We start from the raw sequence: 16,255 nt of genomic DNA, 5'->3' as shown, positions 1-16,255 counted from the left end.
CTGGGGCGGAGCCCAGCGGCTTCGAGCACCAAGATGGGATCCTGGCTGCAGCTCAGCGCGTCCCCTAACGCTGCCTCCGGGCAGACACCCAGCCCCTCACTCCCAAGGGCGCCAGCGCCCCGGGGAGCGAGCGGAGCCCGGCTCAGGGGAGTAGGCGCCCCCGTTTCCTTTCTCGCTGCTCTGGGCGCTGAGCTGAGGGCCTCGCCCTTGTCCCTGCGGGAGGGGAGATCGAGGGGGGGGGTCCTCTGTGCCTCCCCTCCCCCCACGGGCGCGCCAGCAGCCATGCGGTGGGCACGCGGGAAAGCACAACGAGGGAGGTGCCGCTTTCCCGGGGTGCAGCGGAGGGAGGGGGCGGGCGAGGGGGCGCGCTTGTCCAGCCGGTGACGTAGTCCCCCTCCCCTCCCACCACAACCACCCCGGCGAGCTTCACAATGGGGCTGGCTGGGGGCTGCTACACTCCGCCGCGGCAAGAAGTTGTCGTTGCTTCGGCTGTGGGTGGCTGATGGGCTCCCCCAGATCCACCCTCCCAGCCGGCGGGGATGGGCAGGGATGAACCCCGCCGCCAGTGCACCGAGCTTAGGCGGCAAACCCCGGACCGGAGACTCCCGCACGGGCAGGGAAGGCAGCTAGCTGCTTTCCCACCCAGCCTCCCTTCTCTGGCAGGCCCTAGGTTCTTGTGCTCCTTGCAGCTGCTGCGCTGGGGGGAGGGGGGAATGTGGCAGTGGTACCGAGGTGGATCTCATGCCTGATGTAGCTGTTTGTCGCTGAGTTTTGGAGAGATTTATTGGCTGGCTCCTGCTAAGCCACGCTTGAGTAATCCGAGCTGCTGCGCGCTGTGGTGAAGCCCGCAAGGCGGGGGGAGGAGGAGGGGGGAGCTGGAAAGCGGGGGACGTCACTCCCTCTGGTAGCAGAGCAACATTAGTCTTCCACCCTCTAACCATCACTACAGCTTGGGAAACTGCCGGGTCACATCCATTTGCATTGGGAAAATGGGCGATGTTTGGTGCTAGAGAAACAGATCGATCACCCTTGTGATTCTCCCTGCTCCTGTCCCAGCTTCCCCAACCCTTACCCACCCCAGACAATAGCCTCCGAGGTCCCCCAGAGGAAGGAGCGGGGATGGATCTGACTCCGGTAGGAAAAGCGCGTGTCTAGAAGTGGTGCTAATGGGAAGAGATGCTGTGATCCAAAGGAGGATGATTTGTCACAAAGGGTAGCTGGCTCAATGCTTTGGGCTGGAGCTGTGTAGGAGATCATTGGAGAAGTCATTGTGCACCGAAGTCAGTGAGCCGAAGATCTATACAAACATGCCTGTTCGCAGAGGGCATGTGGCACCACAAAATACATTTTTGGGCACAATCATACGAAAATTTGAAGGGCAAAGTAAGTTCTCTCTCTCTTTCTCTCTATTTTGATACAGTAGTCTGGATCTGCTCGGGACTAGATGGATAGGAGCTCCAGACTGTTTTAAGTTTGTAGGTTGAAAAAGGAAAATAAGAGGCAAGGAAGGGATCCCTAAGAGCCTTGCTGTTGTTATGACTGATCTAGATTACAGATCCCCCCCCTCCTGCATCTTAAGGGGCAGTTTTAATTAGTGACTGTGTTATATTTTGTCTTGTAGCTAATGTACCTATATTTCAGTCATTCAGACTATTGGAGGGGCTTATGCAATAAAAACATTGTTTAAAAAAAACATAAATCAGAACAGGCAGTCTTTGATTTAGATGAAACAAATAACACCCAGAGGAATTGTTAGGGGGGAAAGTGCACTTATTAGCTTGTCTTCTGCACTGCATTTTCAACATATTTATCAGTGATATTTTTATTTATCATTAATCTATGGAAGCTTACAGAATCTATTAAATCAATGCAAATACATCCCAAGCGAGGATGCATATAGTCTATGGTAGTCTTCAAAATGCAATAGTTTATTACCTGTCAAGTAGATTGCAGCTTTCATGTTTTTCTTTTGTTTGAATTCCAATTTAGTGTACATCTAACACTTGAAACTTAAAATGAATTTTAGAACAGGTCCCAGAGAACAGTATGTTTGATACACCTGCTCTAATTTAAATATTTAGCATGCATACAATATATAAGACAACTACAAAAATAAACTAAGTTTAGCTTATACACTTTGCAGTTCCTTCCCTAAATATATCTACAGCAAATTTAATATTTGTGTAACTGGTGTAAGAAATAAAGGCCAGATCCCACAAGTCTTATTTATGTAAGTATTAAAAATCAATGGTACTGTTTTTGTTAGTAAGATTTTACAGACACAGTTATTAAATTGGGTGACTTACTACTGTTGTGGTGAATAAAGTTAGTGAATAATACAATATCCTTGAAATCACTCATACAAAGTTTTTGTGAAAATTCAGCATAACATGAAGACAGTGGGGAAAGTTCATGTAAATGCACTGACTTTCTACAAAGGTTTTGGTGTTAGAAAATAATATATTTAATTTTAAAATACTAATTTAGGGCCATAAAATTGTCACTTAACCCATTATACATTTTATTAAAGTCAAGGGGTCTGCTTGTGTGAACAAGGCATCAGTGGTGATAACACGGCAATTGTATCAAAGTTGAATATACATTTGTAAAATGGGAATAGAATGTAGTGCAATTGTAACACAAATAAGTTAACAACTGAGATATATTGCTCTCAGGTGAAAGTTTAAAAAGATATGTGTGGCTTAAGCACATTTCTTTACAAGTGTTGTTAAGACTAGAATTTGGCTTCTGTGCATGGTTTGTTTGAAATAGTGATTTTTAATCATGGAATTCTGTAATTTCACCTTTGTGTAATAACTAGAGCTTATAACAACTATACAAGTGACTGATCATATTACATTCATTTTCCCGGGAGTTTAATGGAAAATTAGTTCATAGGCTTGATCCTCTTCATATACAATCAGTGGAAAAAATCATATTGGCTTGTACAGTGCAGGATGGAGCTCTTTGGAGCTGATCCTGACAAGATCTCATGCAGATAAAGCTTCCACTAACTCTTCACAGGAGTTTTCCTCAATAAAGACTTGCAGGACTGAACTGGGTTTCAGTGACATGAAAAAGGTATTATAAATTTGAAATTCACCAAAAGATTAGCAAAAGGATGTTCTGAATCTGGTTTGATTATATTTTCGTAAAAGTTATCATCTTCTAATTTAATGTATAACAAGTCTACTGAAGTTTTTTTTAAGAGCTCTGGGTCAAGATGTTTAAAGATCTCAATGTCATAGAAATCACATGCAAAAAATAAATTCTTCAATATCTGTCCATGCAGCCACCGCTTCATGGAATGTTGAAAAAATACTGAAAAATGCATTGCTTTCTTGTATTGCAGATAAAAAATTCATCATTGCTAATGCAAGAGTGCAGAACTGTGCTATCATCTACTGCAATGATGGGTTTTGTGAAATGACTGGATTCTCCAGACCAGATGTCATGCAGAAACCCTGCACTTGTGATTTCCTCCATGGGCCAGAGACCAAAAGGCACCACATTGCCCAAATTGCCCAGGCTCTGCTTGGGTCAGAGGAGAGGAAAGTGGAAGTCACATATTATCACAAAGATGGTAAAGTTTCTCTGTTTTAAAGATTTTTAGTGCTGGGGGGTGGGGAGGAGGGCAGGGTATAAGAAGTTATCTTGTAAAAGGATTTGACATTCTGGGCAAAATCCTCAGTGGGTGAGGATTTATGCCATGTGGAGATTGGTCCGCATATATTCAATTTTGATATTATACGTTTCTATGCATCCATCTATTTAGAATTGGAAGAAAAATTACTATTTTATTTATTGCATGACCAATGTACAAAACAATGAACAACTTTTAAAGGCACTGAAATAAAGGGCCTGCTGCTTCTTTCACGTTCACTGGTATTAATCAGGAATAACTCTACTGAAGTCAAGGGAATTGCACTCGTATAAAACTGGTGTAAGTAAAGGAGACTCAACCCTAGATTGTTAGTTTCTATGGACAGTTTTGTATCAGACTGTAGTAACAACTAATAAGTAGAGCCCTGCAAATCCACAGATATCCTCTTTATATTTACTTTATATCTGCAGGTATCCACTTTCATGGATGTGGATGAGGATATCCACAGCTCATTTTTATACACATTTTGTACCAAGAACCATGCAAATTTGTGGATATCTGCTTTATATCTGTGAGTCTTCACATCCATGGATGTCAATGTAGATATTCATGACTCATTTTTGCAGATACAGATGAGGTTACAAATTTTGTACCTATACAGGGCTCTACATACAAGTGCCATGTGTTTAAACTCTGCAACCCATGCTCAGCTTGAGCTGTATCTTGATGTAAAAGGGATATCTGAATAAAGTGCTACTCATCCTGGCTACGTCTACACTGGCCCCTTTTCCGAAAGGGGCATGCTAATTTTCAACTTCAGAATAGGGAAATCCGCGGGGGATTTAGATATCCCCCGCGGGATTTAAATAAAGATGTCCGCTGCTTTTTTCCGGCTTGTAGATTAGCCGGAAAAAAGCGTCTAGACTGGCCCGATCCTCCGGAATAAAGACCTATTCCGGAGGATCTCTTATTCCTACTTCAAAGTAGGAACTTATCTACAAGCCGGAAAAAGCGGCAGACATCTTTATTTAAATCCCGCGGGGGATATTTAAATCCCCCGCGGATTTCCCTATTCTGAAGTTGAAAATTAGCATGCCCCTTTCGGAAAAGGGGCCAGTGTAGACGTAGTCCCTGAGTTAAGGGTAACAGAATATGACCTTTGCTAAGTGAAATGTAATTGAAAAAAGAGACAAATTCTTCTCCTAGTCATGCTATTGTAAGTGCTAAGTAACAAATTAAATCCAGAATGATGCTGTTATAACAAAGGATTGGGGCCCCATCAAAACTGAAGGGAATGCAGTCTGCTTCTGTTCTCCCCAGCCTAAGAGGAAGAATGCAAATTGAACAGAATACTCAAGGGAGAGATCTTGGAGTCATTGTGGATAGTTCTCTGAAAACATCCACTCAGTGTGCAGCAGCAGTCAAAAATGCAAACAGAAAGTTAGGAATCCTTAAAAAAGGAATAGAGAATAAGACAGAGAATATCTTATTGTCTCTATAGAAAACCATGGTATGCCCACATCTTGAACACTGTGTACAGATGTGGTCGCCTCATCTCAGAAAAGATATATTATCATTGGAAAAGTTCCAGAAAAGGGCAACAGAAATTATTAAGGTCCCTTATGAAGACAGATTTAAAAGACTTCTACCTTAGAAAAGAGGAGACAAAGGGGGTGATATGATAGAGGTCTCTAAAATCATGACTGGTGTGGAAAATGTGAATAAGGAAACATTTTTTACTTATTCTCACAATATAAGTATTAGGGGTCACCAAATGAAATTAATAGGCAGTAGGTTTAAGATAAACAAAAGGAAGTTTTTCTTCACTCAGCGCACAGTGAACCTGTGGAATTCCTTGCCAAAGGATATGATGAAAACTAGGACTTTAACATGGTTTAAAAAAGAGCTAGATAGATTCATGAAGGTTAGGTCCATCAATGGCTATTAGCCAGGATGGGTAGGAATGGTGTCCCTAGCCTCTGTTTGTCTGGAAATGTGTGAGAGGAGAGAAATCATGTGGGGATTACCTGTTGTGTTCTGTCCCTCTGGGGCATCTGATATTGGCCACTGTCGGCAGACAGGATACTGGGCTAGATGGACTTTTGGTCTGACACGGTACCACCATTCTTATGTTCTTAACATCATTTGTATTATTATTGACACATGGAAAAAAGAGTAAAACAACTATATTTACTGCTGAAAGCATGAAAGGAATATAATGTCCATGTGTTCTGAAAATGATGCATCTGCACGTGGGAATACTACAAAACTAAATAATTATGATTCTTTATAGTTAAGTTTCAGAACTGTTTCTGATTACTCAGCATTATTTACAAGAATGTCTACCTTCAAAGAGGACTGAGTAATGTATTAGTATGATGTACAATATTCTGTCCCTCACTGTGTATATACTCAAGAGAGAAAGCAAAGGAAACTCATATATTCAAATGTTGAGCTTAATTTAGTTTTGGAGACATGCCAGAATGCTCTTTGCATTAGTTCCAGAACTGTAACAACAGAAGCTCTTAAGCTTTAAAGTCAAAGAGCCTAATTCTATTCTCAGTTATTGTTATTCCAAAGTGACACCAATGAAGTAAATAGTGTTGTTCCAGAATTATTCTGGAGAAATTGAGAGCAAAATACATCTTACAGGTTACCTCTCCTCCACCATCTGATATTTTAAAGGTATTCTCTTTATCCTTTAGATTCTCATATTCTCTTTCACATGAGACCCAACCCCTGAATCAGAACAATTCTTAACTTTGGGGAAATTAAAAGTTGGTAGAGATCCTCACGTAGGGTAAAGCTGCTTTGGTCAGTTGATTTCACTAAGGATCTGGCCTTCTTTGTCTTGTGGAATTTTTTAATCTATGTATGTTAACATGAAATATAAAATAAAAGTAGAATTGGAAGTGTGAAACACCAAAACTAATTTTGAGGAGATCACAGCTGTCAGAGCAAAGCGCTAGCTTCAGGGTACGATCACTCAGAAGTATGCTTCCTGCTCCAGTATGCAAAAATTATTGAAGGAGAGATGGTGGGGGGAGAAAGAGGAAAATGGTGTTTATGTAAATAATCAATGAATTGTCAGATACCTTTTTTTTAAAATAACACATTTCTGAAATGCAGAATTCTAATATTATTCAACCTGACTCATTATAGACCACTGAGAGTAAAATACAAATAAGGCAAATGTCTATTTTTTTTCCACATCTTACTTATTTTTTTCAGTTTGCAATATATAATTTATTGAATTATTGAGCATTTAGGGGAAAATGCTGTAAACAGTTATTCACAAGAGTAACTATATTTTCATGAATAGTCAATTTAAACTTAAAGGTAAAATCCATGTATGTGTAGCTCAGCAATGGGTAACTTAAGCTAATGAGTGAGCTGCATGAGTGGCCCTCCTTCATCTCAGTGGGCTTCGAGGTTGTCGTAACCCAGACAGTCTCCCAGGATACAGTAGTTTTGCTTACTGTGTTTGCACACTTAGAATTTTTGGGGTGCACCAACTGAACCATAGCAACACTTGGATTGGATACAGTGGTAGCACATTGTTCTCACAATCAATGTTGTGTGCAATCAGCACACATTTCATGTATTACTTCACTTCAAGACAGGTGTGTCTTTTTAGTAATACTGGTAGAAAAAATGATGCAGCATTAAAAACCAGCAAAATCTGGCAACCCTGATATGGGAAATGGTAAACAAAATGTCTTGCAGGTCACGCTTAAAACCCTGATGGGCTGCATGCAGTCTGTGGACTGCAGGTCACCCACCATTGTTATAGTTACTCCTTCAGCCAGGGGTTTGAAGAATCAAACCCTTTAGAAAGCCACAGATAGTATATTTTCACAAATTAGGACTTAAATCCTTCAAAGATTTACTATTGAGCAAAATAACATATCATGAACACTACATTTTAATAAGCCTTTGCAGATTTGGGTCCAACTTTTGAAACTTAAATACAGAGAATTAAGGGATTACTACAGCACACTAGGGCTATGTCTACACTTGCGGCTTCATGTGCGAGAAATATGCAAATGAGGCTAAACGTGAAATATCGCTGAGCCTCCTTTGCATACCTCTTGTGCAGTGCCATTATTCCTGAAAATAATCGGTGTAGTGGCATTGCGCAAGAGGGGTTTTATTTTAGTTTTCATAAAAAGTATATGCATATATTTTATATATAAACAAACTTGGCAGAATACAATTTTTAAAAATAATTTGATGGTTATCATGTCTTTCAATTTAAATGTTTTACAATTTTATAAATTATGGGCAATATTTTTTGTTGGCTTGTGGGTACAATAATTTACAAACCTTACCAATATTTAATGTTAAAAACCTAATTATTTCTAGCCTATATATATCAGTGAGATCTTTCTAGAACACTTTCCAAGTTTCTGAAGTGGGCAGTAAGGTAGGATGGGAAGGAGGGTGGTAGACTAGATGACCTCCTGAGATCTCTTCCAACCCTAATATTTTATGATGGGCAATTGATGCCTATGATTACTGCTCATTTTGTATTTTTCAAGGACTATTTTTATTTTAAAGTGCTCAATCAAGTGAACAGTTATGCATATAACTTATTCATCTGAGTAGTACCAATGAAATACTTAGTGCTTAAAGGTTTGATTTAATCTGTGCACTAATTAAGAAAATGCATTCGTGCTATATAGCCATACACACCAAAATATTCTTACAAACACGATATTTTGGAGATTCACTAGTTTCCATAGTTATGAAGCCCATACTTCCAGTTCAGAAGAGCTGCAAGAGTTTTGACTTTATGCCTGTCAATGAAACAAGACTTAAATTTTGAGAAAAGGTCACTTTTGTAGCAGTCTGATTTTAGAAAAATGATCACTTTCTGAAGCTGAACAGAGGTTCTGAATATTTAAATAAATCCCATTAATAAATAATTAAATAAGTTCCATTAATCAGATAGGGCATGTCTACACTAGGAAATCATTTAGAAATAACTTATTTTGAAATAATAACTCCTGAAATAATACTTTTTAAATAGCATGTCCACACTCTGGGGAAACCTCGAAATTAGTCCGAGGCAGGCTTCATTAATGCGGATGTGCTACTTTGATTTAGAGCCCCTGAAACACAGGAAAGTAATTAGTTTGCATTACTCTGTGGAGTAGTTATTTTGAAATAGGGAAATCAGAGCATCCACACTACTGCTATTTCAAAATAACTATTTTGAAATTAGTGTTATTCCTTGTGGAAAGCAGGAGTTATTATTTCAAAATAACCAGCCTGTTGTTTTGAAATAATGGGTTTGGTAGCATGGACGCACCTCTCATTATTTCAAAATATCACCACCATGTACGCTTCCCACTACAGTATACATGATGAGGGAAGAGAATATACGTAACTGTGTTGAAACAAATTAAATGACATGAATTTGGGATGATTAATCAAGCCAGCAGGGTTTATTCCAATGATATGGGCAACAAAAACCTCAAAGGTTTTTGAAAATGTACTTGTAAAAGCTCTGCTTACATCTCATATAAATCTGAAATATATTTTTTATCAGAAACAATTCTCCTTGTATAGATGACATTTTCTTCATTTCCCTTTCTTCATTCTTTGTTAATACGGGTCTTTGTATAATACAGTTATTGTTTCTGAATCCCTAATCATTTGTTCCAAAAACATGAAGAAGAGCACCGTGTAGCTCAAAAGTTTTTTTTTTCTTTCACCAACAGAAATTGGTCCAAAATGTTATTTTATAATATTATTTATAACATGGGTGAGGTGTGTGTGTGTGTGTGCACACACACACACACACACACACCCTTTACCTATAAAGCCTGTTCCAAAAGAGGCAATTATGAGGTCACCAAAAGAATGAGTCTATGTCTACACTACATGGTTTTTGCACAACAACGTCCATTTTTTTCACAAAAACAGCCAGAGTGTCCACACCTCAAGGCTGTTTTTGTGCAAACAAAACAAACAAACAAACAAACAAAAACCCAGGAAATTGACATGACAGATGGCTTTTGCCAATAGAGTTATTCCTCTCCCTATGAGGAAAAATTCCTTTTTGCGCTACAGCTCTTGTGCAAAAAGGCATGTGTGGATGCTCTGCAGGGGTTTCTTGTTCAAAAAGAAAAGCACAGGTGCTCTGATGTCCATTCTATTAATGGTTATCCGAGTTTTCTTGCACAAGAGTGTCCATGCAGTGTGGATGCTCTCTTGAGCAAAAGCACATTGCTTTTGCAATGCACTTTTGAGGAGTGGACGCACTTTTGCGCAAGAAGTTTTTGCGGAAGATGTCTTCCACAAAAACTTTCTTGCACAAAAACCCTGGAGTGTAGACAAAGCCTTAAGCTACATCTACACTGTAGGCTTTTTGCGCAAGAACGGCCATTCTTGCACAAAAGCTTGTGGAGCGTCTACACTACACACATGTTCTTCCGAACTAGCGGACATTTAAAAATGGCGGCGCCCGGCAACATGCAAATGAATCCCGGGAAATTCAAATCCCGGGCTTCATTTGCAACTTCGGTTGCCTACATTAACCACCCTAGTTCGAACTAGGGTGGTAGTGTAGACATACCCTTGCATCCCTTTTACGGAAAAGGGATGCAGTCTAGACACAGCCTTAGAGAAATGCAGAAAAAAGTCACAAGTGGCATCATTTCCAAATAGAATGTTTTTCAAAGTTGCCTATGAGTCATTAGCAGTTGTTTAAATTAATTATTCTAATACAGTGTGTTCCTGTCTGTTAATAATTTCCTCTCCCCAACTGGTCATCTAGAGAGCTAGATCTGTAATACATACCTTACAAGGTAAGATATTGTTTATATAGGATATCAGTTTTTGGTTTAATAAAGTTATTTGTAGAAGTGTTTGACAGCTCTTCCTTTGAGGACTGGATATTACAGTTTAATTATTACATAAAACATCCTTGACAGCAGTAAAATAATACTTGAGAAAGCTGTAAAGTTTTGACATGAAAATATAAATTATACAGAAATTAAGGATGGGCATATGTTAATCTAAGTATATTGCCATTGTATACTTTTTTGGCATGTGCTCAGCAGACAACAGTATGATATAACTAATATAATAGCCTAATTATCTGCTTATTCATATGAAGTACAGGAGTTCTTTAACCACTTTACATAGATGTAGTTATTTATGTTTAGAAAGTACCTATGAAGGATATAACAATGATTAAAAAGATGATAGGAGAAAAGTGTGGTTTCAGACAGTTGTCATGTAAACAGCAAGAAGTACTTGTCATTTATCTAATTTGAGTTGTCCAGTGTGCAAGAGATGATTGTAGAATACAAATATTTTTCTTTGAAAAGTCACTGAGGTTTCAAATGAATGGTTGCCTAATCTCTAAGTTTTTTAATTGCTGCTTTTCAAACTAAGAAAAATAAAATGCACCAAAATATTGCTTAAGTTAAGTACTAGTGTCCTGAGCCTAGTCAGAAATGTCAATACATATTTGAATAATAGGTATATGCATTCTGCTTCAGCTACAGCAACATTTTTATCACCTTAGCATTTCTTATATGCCCTGAATTGATCATTCACAATATACAAGGTAGACTTGACAAGCCCACTCTCATAGTCACAGAAAAAGCAAGAAAGCCCTTCTGTAACGATGAGTTTTTCAAAAACATTTTAAAAAGCCACATATGAATGTGTCTACGTTAGAATAATCATGAAATGTTATGGATTGAAAGCAAGGAAATAAGCAACCTTTCTCCATGGAACAGATACAGCACCATCACTTGTACTTCAGACTCCAGACTACCCCACTTCCTGGTGACTCAATGTGTTACTCTCCCCGGCTGTGTCCAGACTCAGGGGTTTTTTCGGGAAAAGTAGACTTTTTCCGAAAAAACTTCACCTGCGTCTAGACTGCAGCCACGTTCTTTCGAAATTAAATCGAAAGAACGCGGCTTTTCTTTCGACGGCGGTAAACCTCATTTCACGAGGAAGAACGCCTCTTTCGAAAGAAGGCGTTCTTGAATGTAAATAGGGCTTCTTCGAAGGAGAGCATCCAGACTCACTGGGTGCTTTCTTTCGAAAAAGCGGCTTGCTCTTTCGAAAGTTCCGCGTGCAGTCTAGACGCTCTCTTTCGAAAGAGCCTCTTTCGAAAGAGGCTTGCAGTCTAGACATAGCCCCCATGTCACTGAGCCTTGAGCTAGAAGGATCAGCTGTAGCTCAGTATCCACAATCAATATTCTGCACCTTTGTTAGTTCTTATTAAGATGGGAGTGGGCGTTCCCTCTTTCTTTTGCTTCTTCTCTTTCATCTCCTTTTCTGTGGTTTGACTGGTTTTTTTTTGGTCTGTTTACAGTAATTCACTAAGAATGGGACTGAAATTTCTAACTTATTTCACATAGGACACAAAATGGTCAGAACATAAACTTTCCATCCTACTGTGCTGCACTGGTGTCAAACCAACTATTTAGAGGTGATGATTCATATAATTTTTACTCCCCTGAATTATTGACTTCCTCAGCTTTTACAAAACAAATTGTTTTTAAAATGTTAGTTAAAGTGAGTTTATTATGAGTTTTTGTGTGGAAGAAAAGTTTCTTTCTACTTTCCATGCACTCCTGCTAACTGGATGTTTCAATGAGGGAAAAGGGGAACAAAAATTAAAATTAGTCTTTGTCAGAATTCTGAACCTGTTGTGTGTATATATATCTGATATTAAGATATAGAGAAAAGCACCACCAGTAGTGTTTTCTGGGTGGGTAAATTCACTGGTGATGCTACTAGTTGGTGTAATATCCTGTTTACCAGTTATATGCCACTCAAGTGTGAATGGGGGAATTTCAGGCAGATTGATCATAGAGGAGTCTTTTTCATCCCAGTACACTCTAGATTAAGAAACTGCACTACTGTTTATCAAGATGATGTTGGATAGGCTGGGGACAGACCCTGGGTTCTGCACCTTATATGGGTACATACTCCAAAAAGAGGCATAGAGTGGGCAAACAGTGTAGCAGATTCAAAGAGAGAAATTGGAATAGAGCCATTGCTTTGGAAGCTTATAGCAGAGACCTTAAGCATTGAATGTTATTACATAATCTTTAGAATGACAGCTTGGATAGTATATATTTATAATTTTATCATTCTGCCATATGTGATCTCATACACAGGAAAGGGGACAGTGCAGGTTCTGGGAGTGGCCAGCTCACCCTCAAAATAATACACACCAAACCAATCAGAAGTGCAATTGTGAACCCAGATCTGAGCAACTGAGTGCGGAGTGGGTACACACATATATATGACTTTGACTGGCCATAGTAGGAAGCCAACTAAACAACAGAAATACACAAGAGTGGGATGGAAAATATTAGGCAATTGGATCACATTGTACACACTGGCACCTTACAATAGCTGCACATTTATCTTATGACAAGAGAACATATGAACAGGTCTTCCCAGCTTCAACAGCTTCATGAGCTGTAAATTACTACACGATGCATTGTCCAAGAACTGATCCATGTCTACCAAGAGCATGCATTATATCACTTGTTTTTCTTCCTGGACACATGTATACACCACAATGCAGTTTTAGTGAACATAGAAGAATTGATGTATCAGATGTCTTTGAGCATGCTGCTGTATGTTGTTTGTTACTTTAGCTTTCAGTGTGGCTCTGAGAATGGAGTAATGTCTTGTTCTGACTTCATCTTTGAAGAATAATGCATTGGAGTAAGTTGTGAAGTAAACGGTAGAAATCCTGGATATACTCTTTGGCCTTATCTATACTAAAGGAGAAGGCCGACTTAGGATACGCAACTCCAGCTACATTATTTATGTAGCTGGAATTGATGTATCTTAAACCACTGACTACATAGCCAGAGGTCGATGGGAGCAAATGTTTCCATTAGCCTCCCTTAACACTCTTGAGGAACAGGAGTACCGGCACCATCTCAATCAAATTAGCAGATCTTGATTAGATGCACTAAATGGAACCCCGGAAGATCAACTGTGGCAGCATCGATCTTCAGCATAATATACACGTGACTTTTATGCTTTCTGTACAGTCAAAGTAACTTATGGACGGCTGTACATTTGAAGTTGGATTTAGTCCCCGCAAAATGGCCTATTTGAACCAGAAGTACTACACTGTAGCTCCTTTTTGGAAGGTCCACAGCTGCCATTACAGCTAGTCTCAGTACAATATTTCATTGTTGGTCCTTAATTATAAAGTTCATTTTGGGGTGACTATATTTGTGAAATTACAGCTGCAAAAGTTGTTTGTTTTATTTTTGAAGCTGGTTTCTATTTCCTAAAAGTAACATAACTGATCATTTTAAATATATATTTTAAAATATATATATAATATACGTAAACATGTTTAAATGTTAAATGGAAATTGTATAAACTGGAAACCAGAATTCCACCCGGTGCCTGCCATGAAAATCTGCTTGATTCCTTGCATTTCTAGGGGCAACCAAGTTAAAGCTACCCCAATAAGTTACCAGTACAGCACCTCCTTTTCATTTCTATTCTCACACCATTTTGCATTCTGTAACTACAGTGAAGTCTCATCACCTAAGCTCATCTCCCAGTTAACGGTGTGAAACAAAACTCAGTGTAAAAAATGTTAAAATAATGATAGATTAAAGTTCACAAAGGGGAAAATTAGTAAGCAGCTTTGTATGTTCTACTATTTCATTAACCAGACAGAGTAGAGAGCCATATTATCATTTGTCCTGCTGATGCACTGTACTATAGCACTGCTGTATTATCTAGCAAAAGAATGTAGGGGCCAAGGTATTGTCAGCAAAGAAAAGCAGTCTCTGAAATCTACAAGGCTACGTCTAGACTGGCATGATTTTGCGGAAATACTTTTAACGGAAAAGTTTTTCCGTTAAAAGTATTTCCACAAAAGCACATCTAGATTGGCACGGATGCTTTTGCGCAAAAAGCTTGCTTTAAGTTGTACTTAAACAGGGACACATTAGTGGGTTAAAAGTTTTAATATAACCCAAGGTTCCTTTTATGTAAGGGAGATCTTCTGGAGCTTCCTAGTTCAGAAGGCTGAATTCCAGCATTGCTAGAAGTATATAATAGTACATCTGGAAGAAAATAGGGTGATAAGTAACAGCCAGCATGGATTTGTAAAGAACAAATCATTTCAAACCAGTGTGATAGCTTTCTTTGATAGGATAACAGTCATGTGGATAAGGGAGAAGTGGCAGACATGGTATACCTAGACTTTAATAAGGCATTTGACATGGTCTCGCGTGCCTTTCTTATCAATAAACTAGGCAAATATAGCTTAAATGAGGCTACTATAAGGTGGGTGCATACCTGGCTGGATAACCATTCTCAGAGAGTAGTTATTAACAGTTCACAGTCAGGCTGGAAGGGCATAACAAGTGGGGTTCCACAGGGGTCTGTTTTGGGACTGGTTCTGTTCAATATCTTCATCAACGATTTAGATGATGGCACAGACAGAACAGCATAGACAGTACACTTGTTAAGTTTGCAGATGATACCAAGTAGGGAGGGTTCACAAATGCTTTGGAGGATAGGATCAAAATTCGAAATGATCTGGACAAACTGGAGAAATGGTTTGAGATAAATAGGATGAAGTTTAATACAGACAAATGCAAAGTGCTCCACTTAGGAAGGAACAATCCATTTCACACATACAGAATGAGAAGTGACTGTTGAAGGAGTACCTCAGAAAGGGATCTAGGAGTCAGTGGACCACAAGCTAAATATGAGTCAACAGTGTGCCTTTTTTTGCTGTTACATAAAAAGCAAACGTGATTCTTGGATGCAATAAAATGAGTGTTGTGAGCAAGACATGAGGAGTCATTCTTCTGCTCTACTCTGCACTGTTTAGTCCTCAGTTGGAGTATTGTGTCCCATTCTGGGTACCACATTTCAAGAAAGATGTGGAGAAACTAGAGAAGGTCCAGAAAAAAAACAACAAAAATGGTTAAAGGTCTGGAAAACATGAGCTATGAGGGAAGGCTGAAGGAATTGAGATTGTTTACTTTGGAAAAGAGAAGGCTGAGAGGGAACATGATAGTGGTTTTCAGGTATCTAAAAGGGTGTCACAGTGGGAGGTGGTGGGGGGGAATTGTTCTCCTTTTATGGTCAAGAAGCAATGGGCTTAAATTGAAGCAAGGGATATTTAGGGTTGGACATTAGGAAAAATGTCCTAAATGTCAGGGTGATTAAACACTGGAATAAATTGCCTTGGGCGGTTGTAGAATCTCCATCTCTGGAGATATTTAAGAGCAGGTTAGACAAACATCTATTAGGGACGATCTAGATGGTGCTTGGTCCTGCTGTGAGGGCAAGATACTGGACTCGATGACTCTTAAGGTCCCTTCCTGTTCTAGTATTCTATGATTGAGAAAGGCAGGTGTAGTGATTCAGAAAACTTATTACCGACTTAGTGATCGTGGATGTTTGCATGTCCAAAAATCTTCTTTTGATTAAGGACCAATGATATCTAAACTGGAGTACTAGGTGTATGTAGAAATATCATGGGATTCATCTAAGAGAGTTATTTTGATTGAAAAGATAACTGACAATACGATCCAGATTTGAAAACAGACTTCCAATGGAATATGAGCTGCAGTTATAGATATATAAAAGGTATTTCACTCTCTTAGGATCTAG

At 39.2% G+C, this 16,255-nt stretch overlaps 1 protein-coding gene across 1 annotated transcript in view; it reads left to right on the top strand.

Annotated features, from left to right (window-relative positions):
- Positions 1–517: 517 nt before the first annotated feature.
- Positions 518–16,255, top strand: part of KCNH7 (potassium voltage-gated channel subfamily H member 7) — a 410,475-nt gene continuing 394,737 nt past the window's right edge. Inside the window, exons 1-2 of the mRNA XM_089779738.1 lie at positions 518–1,383; positions 3,353–3,583. Coding sequence (XP_089635864.1) covers positions 1,308–1,383; positions 3,353–3,583 — 307 coding nt within the window. The 5' untranslated portion in view covers positions 518–1,307. The remainder of the gene's footprint in view (positions 1,384–3,352; positions 3,584–16,255) is intronic.

This window comes from Pelodiscus sinensis, chromosome 7 (genome assembly GCF_052426305.1).
Source record: "Pelodiscus sinensis isolate ZL-2025 chromosome 7, ASM5242630v1, whole genome shotgun sequence".
Taxonomy (NCBI): domain Eukaryota; kingdom Metazoa; phylum Chordata; order Testudines; family Trionychidae; genus Pelodiscus; species Pelodiscus sinensis.
The sequence above is the reverse complement of the archived record's forward strand: the minus strand, read 5'-3'. Positions and strand labels throughout refer to the sequence as shown.